This window comes from Thermomyces dupontii (genome assembly GCF_041956625.1).
Source record: "Thermomyces dupontii strain NRRL 2155 unplaced genomic scaffold VTN31scaffold_5, whole genome shotgun sequence".
NCBI classification, from domain to species: Eukaryota; Fungi; Ascomycota; class Eurotiomycetes; order Eurotiales; family Trichocomaceae; genus Thermomyces; species Thermomyces dupontii.
In genome coordinates this window covers 15,122-39,501 of record NW_027192311.1, presented here as the reverse complement: position 1 = coordinate 39,501, position 24,380 = coordinate 15,122, and the positions used below count along the sequence as shown (strand labels likewise).

At 51.3% G+C, this 24,380-nt stretch overlaps 9 protein-coding genes across 9 annotated transcripts; 4 read left to right on the top strand and 5 right to left on the bottom strand.

Moving 5' to 3' along the window:
• Positions 1–1,320: 1,320 nt before the first annotated feature.
• VTN31DRAFT_5258 (uncharacterized protein) lies at positions 1,321–4,335 on the top strand (the record flags this gene model as incomplete). Its single annotated transcript, XM_069405737.1, has 1 exon — positions 1,321–4,335. One exon carries the CDS (start codon positions 1,321–1,323, stop codon positions 4,333–4,335), a length of 3,015 nt encoding a protein of 1,004 aa, XP_069259415.1.
• Positions 4,336–4,641: 306 nt separating this feature from the next.
• On the bottom strand, positions 4,642–7,081 carry VTN31DRAFT_5257 (uncharacterized protein; the record flags this gene model as incomplete). Its single annotated transcript, XM_069405736.1, has 6 exons — positions 4,642–5,354; positions 5,422–5,583; positions 5,658–6,054; positions 6,118–6,303; positions 6,356–6,417; positions 6,469–7,081. The coding sequence occupies 6 exons, from the start codon at positions 7,079–7,081 to the stop codon at positions 4,642–4,644; spliced, it is 2,133 nt and encodes a 710-aa protein (XP_069259414.1).
• A 1,700-nt stretch (positions 7,082–8,781) lies between these two features.
• Positions 8,782–9,707, top strand: VTN31DRAFT_5256 (uncharacterized protein; the record flags this gene model as incomplete). Its single annotated transcript, XM_069405735.1, has 2 exons — positions 8,782–8,854; positions 8,917–9,707. 2 exons carry the CDS (start codon positions 8,782–8,784, stop codon positions 9,705–9,707), a joined length of 864 nt encoding a protein of 287 aa, XP_069259413.1.
• Positions 9,708–10,165: 458 nt separating this feature from the next.
• VTN31DRAFT_5255 (40S ribosomal protein eS4) lies at positions 10,166–11,352 on the bottom strand (the record flags this gene model as incomplete). Its single annotated transcript, XM_069405734.1, has 5 exons — positions 10,166–10,216; positions 10,280–10,574; positions 10,748–11,032; positions 11,096–11,233; positions 11,339–11,352. 5 exons carry the CDS (start codon positions 11,350–11,352, stop codon positions 10,166–10,168), a joined length of 783 nt encoding a protein of 260 aa, XP_069259412.1.
• Positions 11,353–11,837: 485 nt separating this feature from the next.
• On the bottom strand, positions 11,838–13,034 carry VTN31DRAFT_5254 (uncharacterized protein; the record flags this gene model as incomplete). Its single annotated transcript, XM_069405733.1, has 3 exons — positions 11,838–12,643; positions 12,696–12,953; positions 13,007–13,034. The coding sequence occupies 3 exons, from the start codon at positions 13,032–13,034 to the stop codon at positions 11,838–11,840; spliced, it is 1,092 nt and encodes a 363-aa protein (XP_069259411.1).
• An 854-nt stretch (positions 13,035–13,888) lies between these two features.
• On the bottom strand, positions 13,889–15,818 carry VTN31DRAFT_5253 (uncharacterized protein; the record flags this gene model as incomplete). The annotated part of the gene is made up of 4 exons (XM_069405732.1): positions 13,889–14,098; positions 14,151–14,332; positions 14,379–15,432; positions 15,483–15,818. 4 exons carry the CDS (start codon positions 15,816–15,818, stop codon positions 13,889–13,891), a joined length of 1,782 nt encoding a protein of 593 aa, XP_069259410.1.
• Positions 15,819–16,976: 1,158 nt separating this feature from the next.
• Positions 16,977–21,095, top strand: VTN31DRAFT_5252 (uncharacterized protein; the record flags this gene model as incomplete). The annotated part of the gene is made up of 3 exons (XM_069405731.1): positions 16,977–17,359; positions 17,416–17,572; positions 17,628–21,095. 3 exons carry the CDS (start codon positions 16,977–16,979, stop codon positions 21,093–21,095), a joined length of 4,008 nt encoding a protein of 1,335 aa, XP_069259409.1.
• A 401-nt stretch (positions 21,096–21,496) lies between these two features.
• On the top strand, positions 21,497–22,673 carry VTN31DRAFT_5251 (uncharacterized protein; the record flags this gene model as incomplete). The annotated part of the gene is made up of 3 exons (XM_069405730.1): positions 21,497–21,775; positions 21,838–22,296; positions 22,353–22,673. The coding sequence occupies 3 exons, from the start codon at positions 21,497–21,499 to the stop codon at positions 22,671–22,673; spliced, it is 1,059 nt and encodes a 352-aa protein (XP_069259408.1).
• Positions 22,674–23,086: 413 nt separating this feature from the next.
• On the bottom strand, positions 23,087–23,693 carry VTN31DRAFT_5250 (60S ribosomal protein eL37; the record flags this gene model as incomplete). Its single annotated transcript, XM_069405729.1, has 4 exons — positions 23,087–23,226; positions 23,318–23,389; positions 23,558–23,620; positions 23,690–23,693. 4 exons carry the CDS (start codon positions 23,691–23,693, stop codon positions 23,087–23,089), a joined length of 279 nt encoding a protein of 92 aa, XP_069259407.1.
• Between the last annotated feature and the right edge of the window lie 687 nt (positions 23,694–24,380).

The window sequence follows — 24,380 nt, the reverse complement described above, 5'->3', positions numbered from 1 at the left end:
ATTAACTCAGCTACTGGCAACAAGCTTACAGGCTTAAAAAGTTGTTCTTCTTCTGCCAGCAATGGATTTCTAAAAAGGTACTGTGAATAGTGTAGCATTTGTCCAACGAGGCCATGCCCATGACTTGGTGTCTCGCTTCTAGATTTTCCCAGTTGATCCTTCGATTGTCAACCGTCAACAGCAGCCAAGCCGTTGTCGTTGCGTCATATCAAGCTCGTCAATCACCATCTTACAGCAATGGGTCCTGTTCCTAAGCTCTCATAACTACCCCAGGCAGAAGTGATGTCTTGATCCAGTATTTTGTTTCTTGAGAAGGCCACGTTGATGTGATCTCCAGACGCCAGGTCAGACAGCTACCAACATGGTACTAATGGCTGTCGACCGTTTGATGCGATCAAGAAAATGTGCACATCGTGGATAGTTGCCGTACCTTTTTACACGCTAAACCATAATAGGTAACAAATGATGGATATCCACCGTACCCATTAGATACTGTAATGGGAACGTCGGGATTGGCAGACCCTGGCATACCTGGAAGGCCGGTTAGTTACAAGCTGTTTTTCTCGTTCACTCATCCCGGATTGCCACTTGGACACGGCAGTTCGTACCATTTCAAGGGAGGGCACCTAACTTGGAACTAGGGTTTCACTGATCACGTGCACAGCCAGGAACGCGTAATCTCCGCCGGATTTTCAGTGATACAGCAGCATTACGAAGTGGCGGTGCAAATAACCTTATCACTACCAATCATGGGTGGACTTTCCTGGACAAAGCGGTACCAGGTACTGTCACAACACACGCACAGCCACATCGTGAGCCGGTCGGAAGAGCATCAGCCCGCGATCGTACGACTAGCGTCAATGCATCAGTCCGTCTTCCGGCGCGGATCATGGCAGGATGGTTTCCAACAGCTCAATCCTGCAATCAAGAAACATCCCGTTTCTTTCACCGAATGGCTGATATCAATAAGACAAAAAGTCTGTTCCTGAATCCGTAGCTGCGGATCGAATCAATCCCGGCCGATGCGACATTCCCGTTACCCATTACCCAGTACTTTGCTGACGTCTCTGCACTGAGCACTAGGTTCGCGTATGAGCTCTGATTTCGCTCACGAGACTTCCAAGTGACTTGCTTGCATACGTCGGAATACAAATCACGCCAGCGCGCTCAATGGCCACAGGATAGACACCTTCCCGGACACATATCGGTTGATTATTACCTGACGACGATACTACTATCGCTACTGGCCCTCCTTTGGCCAAGTCCGACGTCTTTTTCCCGCGCACTTTCTAGAATCGCAATCGTACCTCACCGCATCGAATGACGGAATCTCTCGTTCCCGATGGCGGGCTAGGTCCGCCTTCCCCAGAGACAAGGCCCAGGGAAGTCAGTACCAGTGAAGAATTGGTATCTGACCAACATGATTGGTCCCAGTGGATGCGATGGGATTGGGATGACCATGTCGTGGCGCCCGACTCAACAGACTCACCTTTTGCGTCTGGCTCCACATTGAAGACGGACGACTTGTCTCTCAAGCTTTCCCCTCCCGATGATCCCCCGGCGATTTCACCTAGCGTCGACCCCTTTATGCTGCAGCCCGATGGACAACCGTCCACTACGAGTCCTAACGGAAACATGCCGAGACTGCCCCTAAATCATCCAGTTCGGCATTGCCAATCAGGCCGGAAGAGGAAGGAACCGAGCGATGATGATGGCTCGGCGGGCGCGGACGATGACTCTCCGCCGGAGTCCAAGAGTAATTCATCGAAAAGGCGATCGCACAACGTGATTGAGAAGCGCTATCGAGCCAACTTGAATGAGAAAATTGCCGAGCTCAGAGACTCTGTTCCTAGTCTGCGCGCTTTGGCGAGGCAAACAGGAGGGTGTTCCGGTCAGGATGGAGCGCCTACGTCCGTTGCCAACAAACTCAACAAGGCATCCATCCTTTCCAAAGCGACCGAGTATATTCGTCACCTGGAAATCCGAAACCGCCGCCTTGAAGAGGAAAACCAGGCGTTAAGAGCGAAGCTGCGAGAACTGGACAGAGTCATAGATCGGACCGTCACAGGGTCTGTTGCATCTGCGTCATCTCCGGACAGTTATACAGGAACACTCGATTCCAGCACTGGATATTCTCCGAGCATATTCTCGCATCCGGATTCCCCGGTGACCACGAGATCGTCCGAATCGAGCGGATCAGCAGAAGGCAAGGTTCCAGTTCCTGAATACATCAAGAAGATGCGTGCCTCTGCAGCGCCGGGTGCTTTTGCCGAGTCATACATCAAAGATGACGATAATTCATCTCGTGGTATGACTCGGGGAAGCAAGTTTCTCCTTGGAACCATTGCTGGGCTGATGGTCTTGCAGAATATTAACACAAACAAGGATGCCGAGTCAGACGAGAAAGGTCTGATGGCAGTGCCGATAAGCGTGTTGAACGAGGTACTGCTGCCTTCAATACGTCGCTTCAAAACTGCTCCACTACTCTGGAGCTCACACGTGGGCTGCGCGTGGCGGCCATGGTTTACTGCAGTACTTTCTCACGCATTAGTGATACTTGTCCTTTCTTTCATTTGTGCTTTCGTCGCCTTCCTCTACCTCTTCTATTCACGGCCGAAGTTGGACCGCGACCCACCGAAGGTGGCCTCCGGCCGTTTGACTCCGGCTGAACTTAGAAGACAAGCTTGGTTGACAAGCATGCAGCGAGTTGGCGTGCCACAACATCATTTCTTCTCCGAGTGGTTTGCCGTCACCAGCCGTTGGGTCGAGTACACTCTTGGCTGTCTACTGGGCTGGAGCCTTTACTCGTGGGTCACTGGCATCACTGAAGATGACGAAAAAGGGCGGGTGAAAACGTGGGATATTGCTATTGATGCTCAGCTTGCTGGAGGAGACGCTGAGATCAGCAAATCACGCCTGGTCTTGACCATCTTCGCCGCTGGCACGCTCCCTCGAAAACCGGCAAGGACCATGCTGAAAGCTCTCCACTGTCGCATTTTACTTTGGAGAGTCGGCGAAGCGGACTCCTTCATTACCAAAATCTCCAACGATATCGCTCGGTACCTCGCGACCTATCAATGGAACACAGCAAGAGAGTTGAACAGATCGTTGCCCAAAGATCATGAGGATGCATTACCTAGTCATTTGGCCGCACTGGTCGAATATGACTGCAACGATGTTTTTTCGGACGCGATCGTGCAGCGGGCCACGAACCTCACTTGGAACCGGCCCACTCAAGATGAAGTTGCGGATGATGAAGCATTGCTGGACGTCGTGGTTGACGACCCTGGTGTGCAGACCTCGCTGGACACGGTGGCGGCTTGGTGGTCCAGTCATCTCCTGCAAAACGCACTGCTTCAGTCCTTCAAGTCAGGGCCAGGTGCAGCGTCACGGGATGCTCTCAAAGCTCAGTTTGACCAGGCAATCGCCGTGGCTCCACGGCCATCGGCGGCGCACACCCGCGCCCTGGTTATGAAAGCAGTGCTTTTCGAGGAGGACAAAGTGCAGAATATCAACGCGGTTCTTGCTGCATTGCCAGCGAAGGAAGACAAACAGTCCTCCTATCAGGCTTCGAATTTCCTCGACTCATCCCTTCCAGTGGCTGTACGCGAGGAAATCAGCATCGCCGTTCGTTGCGCGATGATTGCGGCCATCATCCGGGCACGCGCCATGGATGATCCGACAATTCCTGCGCATTTTACTGTCCGCAAGGCCATCAACTGGTTCAATCAACTGCCTCTTGATCCCCTTGAGCTCACCCTCGTGGGTTTCGCAGCAGTATACCATCTCCTTCACATCGTAACCTCGTACAACGACCTGTTATCTTCGCCGTCATGCACTTCGGCATCATCATCCGCGTCTTCCGACACTGGATCTGTTGACAAATGCACACAGGCGCGGCCCGATTTCGATCCTCCACAATCCTCATCAAACCCAAGGAAAACGCGCCATCGCACTCGCTCTGAGGGTGCAGAACCGACACCACAATACCGACGCGTGGCCAGCGAACTAGTCTATTGGGCTCGCCACGCATACAACCCGGCACTTTACGGATTCACGCCCAAGATGGCTGACGCTGTTGAAGAAGCCTGTGATTCCATGTGTAAAAATGCCGATGACATGGTGAGCCATACAAAGGGTGCTCATGAAGCAACAGCGGCAGAGCAGCACGCACAGAAAGTCGAGTCGAGTTTGCGTAAGATTATGAATATCGAGCGGAAGAAGCGTGCGCAAAGGAATTCCTCGCAAGACAGCAATGGCCTTGCAGGGCAAGATGAAAAGAATTGGGATGAGGCACAAGAACCCAGGAGTTTGGAAAGTCATGATAGGCCCTGATATTTTCATCCCCCCCCCCCCCCCCCCCCCGCCTCCTTGTCTTTTTACAGCATAGAGAAGGTTGCTTCCGGTTATGGCGTTGCTTGGAGGAATGATGGCATCACCTCTCGGTCATGGGAAATGTTCAGGGTTGATGATGTTTTTGTTTTGGGATAGTGTATGCAGCATTGACAGGGACATATTGTTTTGACAGCCTTTGATTCGTAAAATGGGCATTAATTGACCTATCGAGCCTCAATCCATCGTCTCTAATGTTTCTACATATCTCGCCCTCCCTGATCGATCAGCTCCAAGAGCCAACCCTTCCTACCAAGAAAATGACTCCTCGTACAAATCTACCACCTTCCGGCCCTGCACCTTTCGCAGCGCGTTCCGGACGTCGTCACCCATGCCTCCCGGCCCGCAGACACTCACCGCCATTGCACCAATCTGCTGAACCATCTCCCGTTCCAGAACCAAAGTGAACCTGGGTTTCCCAAGATTGATGGTCACCGGCACGGCGCCAATGATTTTGGTCCAGTCACCGTCTTCGCTGGGCTGGGGTTGAGATGGTTCCCGCTGCTGCTGCTGCTGCTGTTGCTGTTGCTGTTGCTCCTTGAGGGCGAAAAGGGTCGAGAACGATGGCGTTATCGAGGATGGTGAAGAAGAAGTACTTGGGAAGAAGGCCTCTTTGTATAGAGCGTTGACCTCGACCTCGTTGAGAGCAGTCATGCTGACGTTGTCGCTGCCGCCGTTTCTGCTGGTGCTAGGCCTGCTGCTGTTGATGGTGATGTGGCTGGTGCTGTTATCGGTGTTGCTGTCGAGGAAATTGCGCATACTCTCGACGTCGCTGTAGTAAGTTGTGAGATGGATATGGATGGACAGCGAGAGTGTGGGGAGGAGATACTGCTCTCCAAGGGAGAAAGGGAATGATGAGGATGAGGAAGAGGATCGACTGAGTGGAGTGGCGGGCGAGCCTTGGTTGAGTGCAGGGTGTGTGAGCAGGTAGGTCATCCATGGCCGTACCCATTGGAGATGGTCTCAAGCATTGGAGCGTTATTAGTTTATTCTTTGGCTCCAATAGTAGTCCGCGGAGGTCTTGCTTACCGATGCTGTGAATGATCCAAACGAGGGTGATTCTTCGCGTGGCTACGGAGCACGTTGAAAAACCGTCGATGAGGCCTTGAAGTATCGACATGGGATGTGTGATGCCGATGCCGCCCGCGATCAGCAGGACGGTTCCGTACGAGTCGAGGGGATGGATGCCTCCTGTTGTTGTTGTTGCATCGAGGATCAGCAAGACGTGCCACTAATGTCGGTGCAGGGAGAGATAATCGGCGCACCAAAGGGTCCCTCCACCAGAGCCCGGACACGCAATTGCCCTCCCGGCGCAGCGAGGACGGATCTAATCATCTTCTCCGTGAACCCACGACGCCTTTGGACGAGAAGTGACATTGTTGTCGTGGTAGTGGGCGTGCGGGATGGTTTCTTTTTCTCCCAACAGCTGCTTGGGAACGGTGTATGAGTCTCAGTCGACGTCCACGCCACTGAGAAAGGATGTGATGTCCACCATCCCATGGCCGGGATATATAGGTACATGTACTGGCCGGCACTGACTTTCCACGGTCGAGCCATGGACACGTCCACACGCGCCACGTTGCCGGGGAGGACCCGGATGCTGACTTTTGTCATTTCCCAGCCGCTGTTTCGCCAGATGACAATGCCAATTCGATACAGGCGCTGGATGCGTCTTTAGCACTACTGCCTCGCTGCCTCCTTTGCTTCATGACAGTCGTTGCTCACCTCCAGTATCCACAGGGAAACAGCCGCCAAAAAAACCCATCGGTGGACAAATTCACGTAGATGATACCACAGGCCGACGAACGCGACAACCGCAAGGGCGAAGTGAAAGTGAAGAAAGAACTCGTAAAAGGTGTGCCGGAGGGGGGCAAACGATTGCAGTATGATGACAAGAAATGGAATCATCGCCTCGAGAAGAATATCAGCGAATGTATCACGAATAGAGCTACGTTAGGCGTACCATGAACCCGAAGATGAAAATGTCCACAGTAAACAGCACGTGCGGTACCCCGTCCCAACCGTCTATGGCATTGTTAGCCCCTACGTCGGAGGACTCCGGCTCGAGAAACATACAACGTCCTGCCGCAATAGTCAACGCAATAACTGCGTGAGTCAAGGCCTCTGCGACAACGATCCTGCCTAGCCATCGATGAACCAGGTTGAACTTGTTGAATGACGTTCGCAGAAGGGGAATCAATGGGTTATTTCTTCCTGCGGTGATGACAAGTGGAATCAAATTGGCCACTGCCAGGATCCCGGCATTGGACGAGAGTCTGCGTATTGCAGCATCCGATGAGTCCCTCTTCGACAGTGGGACTGTACCAACGCAGAGGGCAACGTTGAGCGCCGTGTATGCGAGTAGGAAAACGCCCTGGATCCTCGATGGCGTCGTGCCCAACTGGAGTCTCCTTCCGAACAGTCGATATTCAAGATTGTACTTGTAACCGAACACAGGTGCGTGGAACAAGTGCCTGTGAAAGAATGCTCTTATGTCGCTTGATTGAGTGAACAGGGCGTGACTTGGACTGTACACGCACATCCTGCGGCGGTGCTCTCTGGCTCGATCCGACATCAAGCGGGATATGAAAAGCACGGCGACAACTCCGACAAGGGCCATCAGAGGGATGTAGAGGACAATGTCCTCGACGCTCGCATGTGGATGCTTATTATCGCTATTTTCTGCCATGTTTCTGCTCTGCCTTCATCTCAAAGGTAGGAAGGATGTTAGGTACTAGTCCCTAATAGCTGAGCAACCAGCTCGTGTCCCCTGCTCTCACAGGCTACCTCTCTGTTGAAAAGGGAAGCATGCTTTCACTGTTGTCGTGCTGGGTAATATTTACAACGGAAACGTTTAGCGACGCTGATATCCCATCTATGGTTTTCTCATCCGTGCAGAGCCGAGGTTCTGAGAATTGATTCGTGACAACAGTGCCTAGTTGCTTGGGTGATTGTATGCTTTCTGGCGGTTGGATGGGTCGAGCTCCGACTGGAATGTGGAATTCATCCTGGAGCAAAACCCAGGAAACAAGAGCCGATCCTCACCATTCTTGGGCGGCATTTCTCAGACCGGCAACCAACAATGTTGAATGCAAAACCATTGAACATGAGCTGGTGACACTGAGGTTCGGCTACTGAGATGCCAACGAAGGTATAGACCAGGTTGATCAGTTGATATGGTGCGAATCCGGCAAGCATGGTTACATAAGGTCACCGGAAGCCAGTCTCAATGCCATTGGCATGTACTCCGTACAGTAGGTCGAAGGTGTTGAAGCTGAGTCCCCCAACGGCCCAAGCAATTGCCGGATTCCTGCCTGTACTGTGAAGTCCTGTTTGTACTCACATTCGATGAAATAGTACAGCTGGTAATCTGAACGGTCCAGCCTGACGGCTCTGGCCCCATTCTGTCGATGGCCAAATGTCGGAAGTTGGAATGATTGCAATGGGGACAAAGAAGCTGATGGGACTGGGGCACATGGACGAGGAACAGCTTTTATGATGGATTCTTCTGCTGGCGATTGAGAGCTATCTGTCAAGTGAGATCCATCTATGTATTTCGTAGCTTCTTCGCCCAGACTCCACCGCTCCAACAAGTAACGATAGCCGATCGCAGATGAGGCATAGTTATTATGAGGGCTTGAGATCGGCATGCGTTGGTAAGGGGAACTAGGGTTAGGGCTCTGAAGAATGTTACGTAATTCTCAAACCGCCAAACCGAAATAGGAAGTCATCAGGTCATTAGGGGTCTCCTAGGGACTGTACATAGTTGCTTTCGGCCTTTCGGCGGGTTTTATTGTCTGCGCCTCTGCGGGCGCATGCGGCTCGCTGTCGGAGTCCGTCGCCTGGTACCAACGCGTTCGAAGCCTTTCCTTTCGTTTGATTAGTTGATAAATGGCATGGGCGCCGCCATGGCTACTTTGGTGGACGACCGCCCAAACTCCTGAAGCTCTGGGTGCTCACATCGAAATCTCTGCTACCTCTCAGCAGTCAGCGCGCATCATGACTTGATCAACCAGTGGCTCATTTACCTGGGATCATCTGATAGACTGGATCCTTGAGCAGCATTTCGGAAATCGAGGGCCAGTCCTCACAGGATAGAGCCGTTGGGCGTGCAACAAAGCTGTTGCTCTATAAGTCTCGGCCAAAATCGAAAATACTGATTTCCAGACAATCTGCAGAAGATTGCCTATCATCGTCTTTGCATTTCTTCGCATGATCAACTGAACAGCCACAGGATATAGGGCGTGCAACCAATCCTACATGTTTCAATAAACTTGACGGTTACCAAAGATATTCTAGCCTCATACAATTGAAGCTAGAAACGGCCCGGACTTTGCGGACGAAACCGGAGAATTGACTATTCTCCAAAGCAGACAATCAGTGCTCAAGATGGCCCGCAAGACTCGAATTCTCTGCCTCCATGGATATGGGACGAGCGGAGCAATTTTCAAATCCCAAACTTGTAAGCCGACACGATAGATTTCATTGTATATAGCGTTACCTCAATGCTGACAGAGCCGACAGCCTCGTTTCGGCAACATCTCGCGCGCGAAGTCGATGCCGACGAATTTGAGTTCGACTTTGTCAATGGTCCAAAGCTATCGGGCCCGGCGGCGGGCATTGATCTCTTCTATCCTGGCCCATATTATTGCTATTGGCAGACGGACTACACTCTGGATGATATCGCCATCGCACGGACGTGGTTGAAGGATCACATCGCACACCATGGGCCGTACGACGGCGTGATGATGTTTTCCCAAGGTTGCCTGTTGGTGTCCAGCTTACTTCTCCACCATGAGAAGGAATGTGCGTCGGCAACAGATCCCACTTCACCGCCGCCGCCACCGCCCTTCAAATTCGCCATATTCATCTGCGGCGGTGTATCGCTTTTGGAACTCGAGAATCATCTGGGCTTTACCGTAGCGCCGGAACTCTGGGAACTGGACAAGGCGTCGCGATCCGCATTGCAATCTCGCGCCGCATCCGCGGCCATTTTGGCCGAGGGCTCGAAACGATGGCGAAACGATGTTCTGAACATGACGAATCGTTCTACAGAGGAACTAGCTCAAATGCTCAAGGGACCTTATAAGATCAGGATTCCGACTGTTCATGTCGTTGGCTCAAGAGATCCTCGATACTTTTCCGGCATGCAGCTGGCAAACCTATGCCATCCAAACGTTCGGAAGGTCTTTGACCATGGTGGTGGACATGAGATTCCGAGGACTGAGTACACGAGTTCTACAATTGCGCGTTTGATTCGATGGGTGTCCTCGCCCGCCGCTACGGTCGAGGCTGATGTGCTGCCTGATTCTTGATTCGAATCATATATCTTCTGGTTTAGGTCAAGCTCGGTATGAATGATAATAGCATAGACTAGATTAAGTCAAAGGATACATCGTCCAACGTATGTAATGCATGGAGAAAAGGAGCGATTTGCCAAACACGTAGTCTTGGAATTGACACGACCGTAACTACTAATTCAACTGTTTGCGGCTTGTCGACTCCGAGACTGATATACTACGATTGTGTTGCTTCAGATCAAGATATGACTTCAATTCAACTTCGTCTACAAATGCCATGAGCCTTGACGCATAGCCCATAGAGAGCGGCAGGTTGAACTTTTACCAATCTATTTCATTATTTTTTATTCCGAACGTTCAATGCATTCGTATCATTGACTCGGCCATGCGTACACAGAACTACCGAATTGACCTACCCATTTTTCATCGCACCGTCAAACAAACCGAGAAAAATCCACGATGTCCTGATGCATTTAGGCAAGAGCCATAGCGCGGCGGCGGTCACGCTCCTCAGCAACAGTGAGCTAGAAGAGAGTATGTGGTCAGCAAAAAAACCATGGAGACTATGTGCGTGTGCCAAAACTCACCTTGACACCCTTGCCCTTGGGCAGCGAGATCCATGGCTTGTCCTGACCGATAACGAACACGTTCGACTCCCGGGTGGCGAAGGTGTTGTCAACAGCGTCCTTGATGTGGACAATGTTGAAACCACCATCGTGGCGCTCACGGTGGGTGATCACACCAACACGACCCATGTTACGACCACCGGTGACCATGACAAGCGCACCAGTGTCGAACTTGATGAAGTCCGTGATCTTGCCGGTGGCGAGGTCGATCTTCACGGTGTCATTGACCTTGATGAGCGGGTCGGGGTAGCGGATGCTGTTTGTAGAACAAAGGAATTAGCATGACTTGTCCAGGGAAGACCACGTTCTTACCGCTCAACAGTATCTTCAGTTTCGAAGAATTGTCCATCGTCCTCCGCCGATCAACCAAAGCTTGGTCCAACGACTGAATGACGCGGAACTGCTGAGCGGCTTAAAGACACAACTCACGTTCTCGCATCGTGCGTAACCAAGAATGGGATCCCGCCCTTGCCCAGCTGAACGCGCTTGACCTTGCCGAGCTTGTACTCGGCCTCCTCGGCCTGAATGCGGTGCACGGCGAAGCGGCCCTTGGTGTCGTAGATGAGACGGAAGTTCTCGCCAGTCTTCTCAATGGTGATCACGTCCATGAAGCCGGCGGGGTAGGTCGGGTCAGTGCGGACCTTGCCGTCGACCTTGACGTGGCGCTGCATGAGGACGGCCTTCGTCTCACGCGTGTTCAGGGCATACTTGAGGCTGTTCACCAGAATGGGGTCAGTACTCGTCTCGCTTCGGAGATTGAAGTTTTTCTCTGCATACCGGTTGCGGATGAACACGATCAGGGGCAGGCAGTCACGGGCCTTGTGAGGACCAGGAGAGGGCTTCGGCGCATAGGCTCCGGACATTTTGTCCAGGAGCCAGTGCCTCGGAGCGCTCAAGCGCTTCTGGTGCTTGACTCTGTCCGCATCCAACAATGTTAGCCATATTCCTTCGAGCATCCGCCGCATGCGTGATTCATAACAATTGGCAAGATCTAGAGCGGCATTGAGCAGGCAGACTTACGGTCCACGCGGCATCTTGACGATGTCGTTGACTGTTCCCTCGAGAGTCGAAGTGTCCCAGTTGACAGACCAGAGAGGAGTCGAAAGTCACCAAAGCGACAAAATTCGCTTAAGCTAACCAGCCCAGTGGGTTGTGGGTTCCAGCCCTAGCGCTAGTCTCGATTTGTCTTACACTAAACCTAACTTGGATCAACCAATTGTATTCGAGGAACGCCTGGCGCCAAATCAACAAACTATTCCATATGTGGTTAGTCCATAGGTACTTATCAATCGTGGATTTCTTACGTAAGCAACCTCTTTCCAAGCGTGATGAGATGCGTCAGCTGTCCTTAAGGAGCAGCACTCCTGGGATCTCTGTAAGCAAGCTGTCTGAACCAAATGAGAAAGCAGTCGAGTGTCCTCATGGATATTCAATGTGCTCCTTTCCGAGATATGATTGATCAGCGCCTCCCGAGATCTATGGTACTACTAGTACTTTCTATGTACAGTGTTTTTGTCATTTAGATAAGTCCCTTGATAACTGCAATCTCAGCATTCAGAATGGAAGAGCCCGCAGCGCCAATGACGGTGTTATGCGAGAGGCAGACGAATCGCAGGTCAAAGTAGCCGCCAGGAGCTGCCTCTCGCACACGGCCAACGCTCACTGCATAGCCACCGGACAAATCTCGATCAAGACGAGGCTGCGGGCGATCAGGCTCATCAAACACCACGATGGCCGGTTCGGGAGCCGAGTGTGCGCCCAGCCTCCGTGCCTCGGTTTGATACTCTCTGAGAGCTTGCTTGACCTGTTCAGCACTCGGGGGCGGCCTGTTCTTGAAGCGCAGCGACACGAATGCCATATGTCCGTCCGTCACACCCACTCGTGTGCAAGTCGCTCCAACAGTGAGCCCAGATTGTTCGTCGATGCCAGTCGCATCAGCTCTCAGCGAGCCGAGGATCTTCTGTGCTTCAGTTTCGAGCTTATCCTCCTCGCCCGAGATGTAGGGAATGACGTTATCCATGATATCCATCGACGGCACACCAGGGTATCCTGCACCGGACACGGCCTGCTCGGTGAATACTTCGACAGTCTCCAGAGGACCGAATTTGGCTTGAATTGCAGCCAAGGGGGTGACAACGCCAATGACGGCGCAATTCGAGTTGCAGACTAAAAGGCCCTTTTTGATGCCAAGCTCCTTCCTTTGATGAGGAATGAGATTCAGGTGTTGCGGGTTGATAGTCGGTACGACCAGGGGCACGAGCGGGTGCTTGCGGTAATTCTTCGCGTTCGAGAAAATAGGAATCTCCGCCTTGACGAATTCCATCTCTGGGGATGGTGAGATCAAATCATCTTGGGTACTGGGGTGGAATGATCATACCGACTTCCCCGGCGACATCGCTATCCAGCCCAGAAAATACCAAGTCACAGTCTTTGAAATTCTCAGCCTTGCATTCTTGAACAACGAGTTCACTCAGCTCCTTCGACATTGGTCTGGCCTGCTTCCATTTGACCGCATCTTTGTATTTCTTGCCGGCGGAGCGGGGAGAAGCGCCTACGGCGTGGAGAACGAGGAAGGGATGATCGGCGAGGAGGAGAATAAAACGCTGGCCGACGGAGCCAGTGGCACCCAAGACACCTACCCAGAGATCAGTTTGAGGTGGCTTCATTCTTCGTTTATTATATACGTACCGCACTTTTTGGGCGTGGGAGCTGGCATTGCGATCGAAGTGATTTTATCTCGTCAGACAAGCTTACTCTTTCAATCTGGGAATGAGTTAGGAAAGATGAAATCCTTGATAAGGCTGATTCAGGTTATATTGATGCCAGAAACCAGGAAGAAGCTGACTATGAGTCACGACAATCTGAAAGCGACCGATTTGGCGCCGATGTTGTCCGATACCGGCAGAACTTCTGTGGAATGTTTCCAAGGCAAACTGCGCATCAATGCACCTACTTTCTCTCGGAAAACGCGATCGAGGTGATTGAAATCGCTCAATTGGAGTAACAGGATGGTGAAAGTTTTCGATCCTCAGGATTAGCCCGCCTAGTCGGACCGTTGAGTCACCATTCTCGACTTTTTTTTTGAGATTGCGATGTCGATCGGCGGGGATGGTGGGACTGTCGATCACGTGAAATGAATTATCGTTGATATGATAAGCTTATCAGCTTATCAGGGACCAACTGGCACTTGGTTCAATGGGTTTACTGTTGGCGTCCAGGTGAAATCATAGCTTCATTTCAAGGCGCTCCGTTGGACTTGTAGGTCAGCACATACTGACCGCATTCCTTGGTCTGGTTTTGTATTCATTAACGCACTTGGTAACTACTCATACTAACTTTGCCTGTTAGCCATGCTGTTTGCAAAATGAGACGAAGTGCCGTTGGAGAACGCAATGCAGAGAACGTACTCAACGAAATGAATCCTAGAAAAGAAGTTGACTAGATGCGAGGAGCAATGTCATATGTGTAGACAATCATCTAATACTCATGCCGAGAAAATACTATCTTGAAAATACAGTGGTCATACAACCATACCGTGCGAATGGGTCATAGAAATCTGAACAGCCAGTCCTATTTCTTCTGCGCTCCAGCCAGTCGAGCAGCCTGGACATCAACAGCACTTGTCGGCGCGGTATCGGCCGAGTAGTCAAAGATTTTGCCGGGATTCAACAGCCAGTGTGGATCAAGTGCACGCTTGATAGTGCGCATCAACTCAATGGTGTCAGGCCCCAACTCCAGCTGGACAAATTGCTTTTTTCCCAGGCCAATTCCATGCTCACCCTGCAGAACAAATATCAGCGACTGGCAAATAATGACGAGGCAGTGCCCTTACAGTGCAGGATCCCTCCATCTCGAGCGCCCGTTCCACCATGTTGTGAACCACCTTTTCAACACGCGCCACTTCATCTGGATTTCTACGATCATACATGATGCTGGTGTGAAAGTTTCCATCGCCAATGTGACCTAGTAGACTGGCAAATAGATCCAGCTCATTCAAGTCTCGCTTCGTAGGCTCTGGACGAATTAGTGGACGAAGCAAACATGCCAGGTCCGTACTCACCGATAATGTCCGGAAGTCGGGAGACAGGAACAGCGACGTCAGTCGACCACACATCGGTGCCCTCTCGCCTCAACGCCAGCATGCTCCACAGTGACTGCTTCCGCGCTGACCACAACGAATGTGCTTCTTCCTCATCCTTGGCGAATTCAAACGAAGTCGAATTGTTCTTTTGGACGATGTCCTTGGTCATGCGAATACTGTCGGCCACTTGAGCTTTTGTCCCAGAGAACTTGAAGAAAAGCGTGGGTAATTCCTTCCACGTGCGACCAGTGCCCCCGGCGCGATTGATGACATTCATTTGCACCTCATCCATGATCTCCATTGACTGTACCGGAACGGACTTATGAATGACTTGCATCGCTGCCGATGCCGCGTCTCGAATGGTAGGGAAAGTCACAACGCCCACTCGCATTTCCTCCGGGATGGGAGTCAGTTTCAGTGTGATCTCGGTAACAATGCCTAGAGTCCCCTCGGAGCCGACGAACAGCCCTGTAAGGTTGTATCCCGCTGCCGTCTTACGCGGGCGACGTCGCGTTTTGATAACCCGGCCATCTGCCAACACAACTGTCAAGTTGATCACCCAGTCTTTCATTGTGCCGTAACGGACGGCATTGGTACCACTGCAATTTGTTCCGACCATGCCTCCAATCATCGCTGACGGACCGGGATCGACGGGAAAAAAGAGCCCAGTGTGTTCTAACTGCTTGTTCAGCTCCATCCATTGGATTGATGGCTGGACCACTACGTCCATGTCATCCTTGTGTATTTCGAGGACGCGGTCCATAAAAGCGAAATCAATTGTCAGACCGCCATATGGTGCTGAGAAGTTCGCTTCCAAGCTTGAACCGCCAGAGTAAGGGACCATGGGCATTCGATACTTGTGGCAGACCTTGGCGATCTCCGACACTTCTTCGGTGGACTTTGGGTAGGCGATGGCAATTGGGAGACGGTCCGCATTGACCGTGGACCATTCGGAATACCCATGTTTGTGCAAGTCTTCCTCGTCCGTGCTGATTGCATCTTCGCCCAGTTTCTCGCGCAGTTCCGCGATTGCCTATCAAGTCAGCCAGCGTCTGCAGACTACGGCGTGTCATGTCTATTCACCTTTTCGAATTGTTTTATGTCACCGTACTGAGGTCTCCTGGCTGTATCGGGACTTGGTGTAGTTCCTTGGGAGCGCGCGAAGGCATATGCTCCAGAGCCTGCCAATGCCGCTAGAAGGAGCGCACGTCCAGTCGTCCAGAACGTCCCCGAACTGGCATTGGCAGCTGGAATTGCCCCAGGTGACCCTGTGCTTGTTGCTCCTAAGCTGGAATTGCTACTCCATCTGCGGCCGAAGCCCGCGCAGCTTGTAGTCGATTGCGATTCTCTCAAAGAAGGTGAGCGGAGCTGAGCCCGAGACGGGGCGGAGATACGCCGAATCAAATGCCCTGCCCTCATTGTTCGCTGTAGCAACAAACGCTCGATTAGGGACAAGTTATCGCATTTGAAACTGTGAAGAATTGCTCATATACAATCCGAGTGTGGCCCTCCCTCGCTAGATCACAGCATCAAGTGCATGTCGGCCGAAAGCCAATGGCTTATGTCTCCGTTGCTCCAGTCCAGTCTCCAGGTCACCCCAAATTGCGCGGGTCCGGAGAAGCGCCGAAGGTCATGCCAAGAATGTACTTGTACTCCGTACCGTACGGATATGGTAATTACGAATACTCTGTCGAGCTAGGTAGTTACTTCGGTTAATAAGGTCTTCCGGGAAGTCTGTAATTGGCAGTGTATCTCAACTGTACATACAGTATCAATTCATCGAACGGTATCAAGCTACGAGTATGAATATTAAACAAACCCGCGAGTCCAAGCCTTTGGGGCACTTCGACCATGCCAGAAACCTTCCGACTGACGGCACAATTAACTCAAGAATGCTTCTGTGATCATTGAGCATTGGCTAGAAGAGATTACCTGGCTGTTTCAGCATCGCATGCAGCAGAACGCCTCTATAGTACTACTCTTTTCGATTCTGTTAAGGGGCGAGGGTCCTTTTTCGCAACCGGACTGACGGTAGGCTGTCCAAAATTGACATTCAAGGGACCTTCGAGGCTTCAATCATCGATTGATTCATACACAAACAGTTGTTACGGGTACACACTTGATCAGATTCGGGGAGATCCATGCATCAAAGGGAATTCAAATCCGTATCCAGACAGGATGTCCGATTTGAGAGGCCGCAAACAACAAATCAGGGAAACTGGACGTATGCACAAAGTGTGGATTACATTATGGAAGATGACTCTGAGGATGAGAAACTTGAAGTGGCAATGAGGCCACAGAGCAGGATGAACCTACTGAGCGTGGAACAATCTCTCGGGAGGGTACAGAACACTATTGGAATACGATAGTGGTATGCTTGAGGAATGATTTATATCTTGTGTTTCGTACATCTTGCTGGGATAAGGCTCAGGAATACAATATTGCCTTCATGCTCAGCATCGGTTGCACCCATCCTATTGCTGATGTTAACGCGCTTAGATATACTCACTTCAAGGTAATTGGTCTCCCGATCCAGACGTGATCCTCTTTTCTTCACCTGTGAACTGTTTGCTCCATATGGCTGTCCTGCACACAGCAACTGTGCCAGAACCAATCATTCTTCTTCGAGACATTGGACACACTCAAGGTCGGCGACCAGCCAAAGTCATGATGGCATCTCCCAAACAGCGAACGCATCGACAACCCAGGGCACGAGCTGGGAAATCGAGTCGGCTTGGAAAAAGACAATCTTCGCCAGGCGCGACCGTTCATGACAACCCCGACATCATACCAGCTTGGTCGTTTCGGGATTCCCTCGCCATCCACCTTTCCCGTGTGCCGGCGGAGGCAAGTGTGTTGACCATATGGGAAGCATTCTCCGCGTATGGTCGAATCGTCTCTATCGACCTCTTCGAAGACTCTACGGGGAAGCGAACTCAAAAGGGCAGATTGCGATTCAAGTATGACTTCCCTTTGAAAATGTCTCACCTTGTCTTGCTGATAACCCTCTCCAAAGGCCACCTCCAGAGACACCGTTCTGGAATACCGGGCGGCACCCAATCAAGCTGGCTAATGGCCGCGAGGTCTCTATATCGATTCAGCCGGAGATTCAGAAGCGCAGCTTTCAAGTTCCGAGCCCTGTGCAGCCTGATGTTGCTTATCCTGCAGAGATAGTAGGTTTTCACCGGCTCCGCTGAACAAGCACTCGCTCAACTCAAATTCTTGCAGAACATCTCTATCAGCGGCATCAACTTCGGTACATTGATCGCGGAGCAGACTTTTCTCACCCTCAAGTCAATCGGACATGGGCTGACAGAGCCGCTTCGATTGGTTCTGGATCTCCAGCAGAGGGAGTTGACCATATACTTCGAGGCCGTGGTCTCCAATCACCGACAGCCATTTCCTGAAGACTCAAAGAAAACAAACGTACACAACTACCGATTGCGGGTTTCATTGGCCCAAATCAAACGGATGTATGAAATTCGGAATCAATCGACGAATTCGATAAGCCACATTTTCGTTCTAGACAGCCCGCCGGCCTATCATCGCCGCCTCAAAAACCTGAGAACGACCTTCTCCGGCTCGGACACGAGCTGGAAAGATGCAAACGCGTGGTACCGTCAAACGGATATTGTCCACAATCCCACAGATTTGGCACGCTTGCCGACTAGTCTGAAGAAGCATACGCCGATCATCAACCTTGGACGCTGGACCACAATTCAAATCAACCATGCAATCGGCGCAGAAGACTTTGAAAGCTACAGAATGGCGCTTCAAGCTCTAAGAGATTTCAATGTCACAGTCCAACAAGACAGCAACTTCAGAGTGCAATTGCCCAAGGCGTTCCCGGTACCAGTGGTATGGGATGTCATAGATCCCCCTGAGTCGATGAAATCGTCGAACCTGCACGAGTTGATTCAGGATGGTTATGTCGCACTACCATTTTCTGTGCGATATCAGTTGGAGGTTTGCATCTCACACGGTTATATTAGCGAGTACGCTGCAGGGAGGGAATTCGCCGAAAGGCTGCTGGCACTCGGAGAGAAGAAGGCCAGAACACTGCTGGAGCATGTGGCCGTCGAAAGAACAGTCTATCATGACCCCATGACGATCTTTAACATTCAATTCCCGAAGCCAGCAACGACAGCCAAGATTCCTCCGTACTGCTGCCTGATGAGGTCGGCCACGGTCACTCCGACCTTGGTGTATTACCACTCTCCGTCGGTGGATATCTCCAATCGAGTAATTCGCCATTTCATAGAATACTCGGACCGCTTCCTGCGTGTCAGGTTCAAAGATGAGAAACTGAACGGAAGAATCAACTCCACAGAGAACGACACGATGGACGAGGTGTTCACCCGCGTAAAACGGACCATGGCAAACGGAATCACGCTGGGCGACAGGCACTACGAATTCCTTGCATTCGGGAATTCCCAATTTCGTGACCACGGTGCCTATTTCTTCGCCTCCCTCCCAAATCTGACTGCAGCAAATATCCGTGCCTGGATGGGACAATTCGAGGACATTCGCAACATTGCGAAGTATGCTGCGAGGTTGGGCCAGTGTTTTTCGACCACTCGTGCAGTCACTGCTTGCTCGGTACAGGTCCGTGAGATCGAGGATGTGAAACGTAATGGGTACACGTTCTCCGATGGTGTCGGCCGCATGTCGAACTTTCTGGCCCAGATGACTGCAAATCAGCTGAACATCAAGACGCCCGACCGGGAGCCTCCCTCGGCCTTTCAATTTCGTTTGGGCGGGTGCAAAGGGATGCTCGTTGTCTCTCCTCAGGCCAAACACCAAGAAATCCACATTCGCCCCAGCCAGCATAAATTTTCCACTGGCCATCAGGGTCTCGAGATCATCCGCTGGTCACAGTTCTGCATGGCAAATCTGAACAGACAGCTGATCGCCGTCCTCTCAACACTCGGCGTCGCCGACGAGGTGTTTCATGACAAGCTTCGGAAAATGCTGACCAACTTGGATGAAATCCTAGCTGATCACATGCATGCCATGTACTTGCTCCGGAAGTACGTTGATCCTAACCAAATGACTCTCACCATATCCCAGATGGTCTCGGATGGTTTCTATGAGTCGGGAGAACCATTTGTCATGTCTCTATTAGCGTTATGGAGAGCATGGCAAGTCAAATATCTGAAAGAGAAGGCCAAAATCGTGATTGACCGCGGGGCTTGCCTTTTAGGCGTCATGGATGAATCAGCAACCCTGAAAGGATTCTCATACGACAACATCCCAGGGCCAGAGGCCTCTTATGAAGAGAAGGTGGCGGCACTGCCTGAGATTTTTGTCCAGGTGTACCGTGCAGATGCTGGGAAATACGAAATCGTCGAGGGAATCTGCATCATTGCTCGAAATCCCTCACTGTATCCTGGCGATATTCGGGTTGTCAGGGCCGTCAATTGCCCACAGCTAAGTCATTTAAAGGACGTGGTAGTTCTTCCACAGTTGGGAGACCGTGATATCGCTAGCATGTGCTCCGGCGGTGATCTTGATGGTGATGACTATCTTGTCATATGGGACACGGATCTGTTGCCAAATGACTGGTTCCGGCAGCCCATGGATTATTCTCCAAGCAAAGGAGTAGAACTGGATCGGCCGGTGACAGTGAACGACATTACCTCCTTCTTTGTCACGTACATGAAGAACGACTGCCTGCCACGAATCGCACTCGCACATCTTGCGTGGGCCGACTACCTCGAAGGAGGTGTCGAGGAGAGAAAATGCATCCAACTGGCGAAGCTGCACTCCGATGCCGTCGATTACAACAAGACTGGCAATCCGGCAAGAATGACCCCGGAGCTCCGACCGCGCAGATGGCCTCACTTTATGGAAAGACATTCGAAGTCCAGCGGAAACATCTATAAATCTAACAGGATCCTCGGCCAGCTGTACGATGCTGTTGACCGGGTGGAATTTGTCCCTAGATACGATGAGCCCTTTGATGAGCGCATCTTGAAAAATGGAATCGTGGTGGAGGACGAACTAATCACATTCGCCAGACAACTCAAGGTCGATTACGATTTGGCACTTCGTCGTATTATGGTTCAACAGGAGATCAAAACCGAGTTCGAGGTTTGGTCTACATTTGCGATGGGTCATGCCAACCTGATCAGAGACTATCGTCTCCACGAGGAACTGGGTAATATATCGCGTTCACTCCGAGACCGTTTCCGTCGTGAATGCTATGAAAAGGTTGGAGGTCGCAACTTTGAGCAGCTAGCCCCATTAGTCGTGGCCATGTACAGGGTGACCTATGAGGAGGTGACACGAGCGCTGGAACAGTTTCGAAAGGATCATCCTTTTGACCCAGAGATGTTGTTTGAGCCAGCCAAACCTGACCCAAGTCACTTTCCTTTCATCAGTTTTCCGTGGTTATTTCCAGAGATCCTTGGGAAGATCGCACTGGGTGACTTTGATGACAGGGATGAGCAGTTGATCGGTAACAAGGAAGAGCAACAAGTCCAGGGGAAAGCAAAGTTGGGGCAAGTCCACCAAGATGACCAGGACGTTCCGGAGGAGACGGACAACGACGAGGCCCAAATGGCTGGCGGCTCGCTGGAGCAGCCAGCGCTGGCCAATCTCGACTGGGAAGGAGAAAGGGACATAGTGGAGGAAGAGGGTGAGATACAGCCGAATGCCATGGATGTCATTGCAAAAATGTTGCAGGATTATTGAATCGACCAATACTGGAGTACTCCAGTACTAGGATCGACTACATCCCATATTGAATCAAGCCATTCCACTACTGCATAATCCGTAACGTAATCTATATGTAATTTCAACGATATCATGGACGTTCTCCTGTAAAACGATACATACCAATACCTTGGCGTCATGCAGACCAATCATAGGGCGACGATCTCAAGATGCGAAACTGAAGAATACTACTCGTAGTACCACTAAGAGATAGGACAGTATCACAACGTCACTGTCAACGCTCGATCAGACATACAACCTGATCTGAGTCAAAAACATTTGAGGATTCTCGGCTGAGCCTCATGGTATCTGCTAGTTGTATCTGATTCTCGGTCACGACAGGCCAGGAACGATCTCCCCGGTAGAGAAAGGAGCAAGCAATGCAGACCCAGCCGCCACTCCCTCACCTCCTCCTACCGTATATATCCAGTCCTCCCCCGTCTTCTCTAACCTTGATTTCTTCTGTTCTAGGTGCGACAAGTAACTGGCTAGTTCTGCGATATTTGTACGCGGTTCTTCAACACGGAGGTCGGAGCAGGCCTAGCGAGCATAGTACTTTACCTTCAGCCTCGCCAGCACCAAAGACGGGGACTCATAGGGTCGTTTTGGTCAGTTTTTTGCGAAACAGTGACTTCTGGAGGGCTGAGGCGAAGAGATTGGTTCGTATTTTCCTTTCATTATCCTTTGAAAGAAAAGAATGGTCTGTTGACGTGCTCATTAGGGACTGGACCTGGCCCGTCTGGAGGAACAGGGACTGTTCGTGTTTGTGGACGGGTTGAGTAGATTGTTCCATGGAGACGTGCTAGATGCTAGTGCCCAGCCGACACAGGTACGGCAAGCTTCGTCGCTGCCGTCAGGAGTTCCTACTTCGCCGAGGACGCCCACCGCTCAGAACAAGGCAGGTTCCTCGCAGACTGGCGCCTCTTCTGCTAGTTCGACCAGCAGGAGAAAGCTACAATTTTCGGGACGAGGTGTTTCGGCGCTTGATGCTCTAGAAAAGCAAATACTCTCGGCTATTCGGGAGACAAGTCAGCAGAGGGCGACAGACGGCGATCAAGGTCAAAATGGGAGTCGCGCTCTTTTGATCATAGACAATCCGGACTTCCTGCTCGCATCTACAGGTCCGGCGTATGGCATTGGTGCGACTGAGATGATGGAATGGATCATGGAACTTGAAAGCGTGAGTTTTGCTGTTCCCTAAATCACGAGCTGAAGTCAGGTGACTGACCCATGCAGCACGCTCATGCTACGATTCTAACTGCATCTGCTGACGCGCCATTGATTCACAATGTGTCAACGGTGCCAACCCCGACGCCGTTGGAAAACGAGCACGCGGCGTTCGTGGTTGGTCTTTCACATCGTGCACGCATGGTCATGCAACTGAGAACGCTTGATACGGGTGCCGCGAAGGATGTTAGTGGAGTGTTGAGGATCAGCAGCGGCGGTCAGTTTGGGCTTGAGGAGGACGGGGAAGACGCAAGGAAATGGGAAGAAAAGGAAGTTTTGTATCATGTACAAAGGGATGGAGGCGTTCGGGTGTTTGAAAGGGGAGAATAGAGGGCACATAGGACGTCAATGTCAGGCATGATCTCTTAGACCTCAATACTGTACTGAGAACCTTCCCGGCCCGTCTGGCGGTAGGGGCAGTGGCCGAAACCACAGGCACAAGCTCGCCTTATGGAGCCGACGACTCGACACATTTGTCGTACTGACAGACAGAATGAATGCATTCATTACTAAACCCCATGACCCTCTTCGCGCCTTTTCCTCCGATGTCATTTCGGGACATCATACCCTCATGACCATTCGGAACAAACTTTTTTGATATTAGACAAAGAGGAGCAAGAGGCGACGTCTCTCGTTACGGTTAGAGCAGAGGCAGTTGACTTCATCCAGCCAATTCATTTTCACAAGCCTCGCGCCTTTTCAAAACGGACGATTGACTTGTCATTCATTCAGATGAAAGAAATCTATGCAGTCACAGGCCCACGAGAACCCTTAGGTACACCGGTGCGGAACCCATTGAGGAATCGGCGATGGACGAGTCTCAGATGCTTCATACGGCCGGTGCCGGTGGTCTTGCGCCGCTTCGCCTTCTCGCTCCAGTTGTCTGTAAAAGCGCGTGAGCTTGCTGTCTCGATAAAAGCAGGATATCCCTGCCGGCCCGCACCCGACGTGTAGGAGAAGAGAGAGACACGTACACTTTCGGATCTTAGCAGAAGGATAGCCGCAGTTACCGCAGGTGCTCTTCTGGATGTGGAAGGCGCGCTTCCCTGTATATCGAGGCGAAAAATAATCAGCAATCGATCGGCTTTGTTTATGCGAAACACACAATCCCGCTTCCATCGACTCGACCGGGTACGCCCATCGTTCTCATATCCAATGCGACCCAATTCCCCCAAAATCCCACTCTCTGCTCCGAAAAAAAGGGCTGTACTAACCGCATCGTCTGCAGAGCGTGTGCGTCTTATTGTGACGCTTGCCAAAGCTGGTGGTACCCTTCGCTGTTTGCCCAGTTAGACAATTTCTTCATTTCAATGTTTGTCGGCGTCGGGTCGCTTGCGGCCACGTACTCATCTTGAATTAGGAGCGGCTCTGTAGAAATTGATTCGGTCAGTCAAAGAGCAAGAAAATAATCGAGAAGAATCGGCGGGTAACATACCGGCTTCCGTCAAAGGGTTCGCTGGTTGTCGTCGTTCGTGGAGCAAGCAGATCAAAAAGTTCGACCAAGCTATTACTTTCTTGGGAGGTCGCTTAGCGACGTGTGGGAGTTCAGGGTTCGAGCCCTCAATTGAGAGCTAAATTAGGCTTAGTGCAATTATCACGTGACTTGACAGTCGACCTAAGACAGTTGACCTTTTTCACATGCTGACATTTCATGAAGGCAGGTCAACTGGCCGAGTGTCCCACTGGGAATCCAATCAATAAGGGAAGCAAAGGACCGCAGCTTCCAAGGCCTTACACATAGAAACCAGTAACTGGAGCAAGCAATGTCAAGACTCAGTCCTGATATGGACGGAGTACGGAGTAGTTCTGTTATGGCTCACTGCAGTATAAGCCCATCACAGACTTGGATTTTTCCGATTGAACACGAGTCGAGAAGGCTCTCGTTGCGTGTTCGTTAAACTCCTCTACGGAAGAAAATAAGGAATTTGTCCAGCAAAGCACATCACGTCAACGCAGTGGTCTCACGGGTCGTCAATTGATCAGTGTTCGTCGCATTTCAAACACATGCAAAATCTTGGGTATTATTGTGCGCCATGA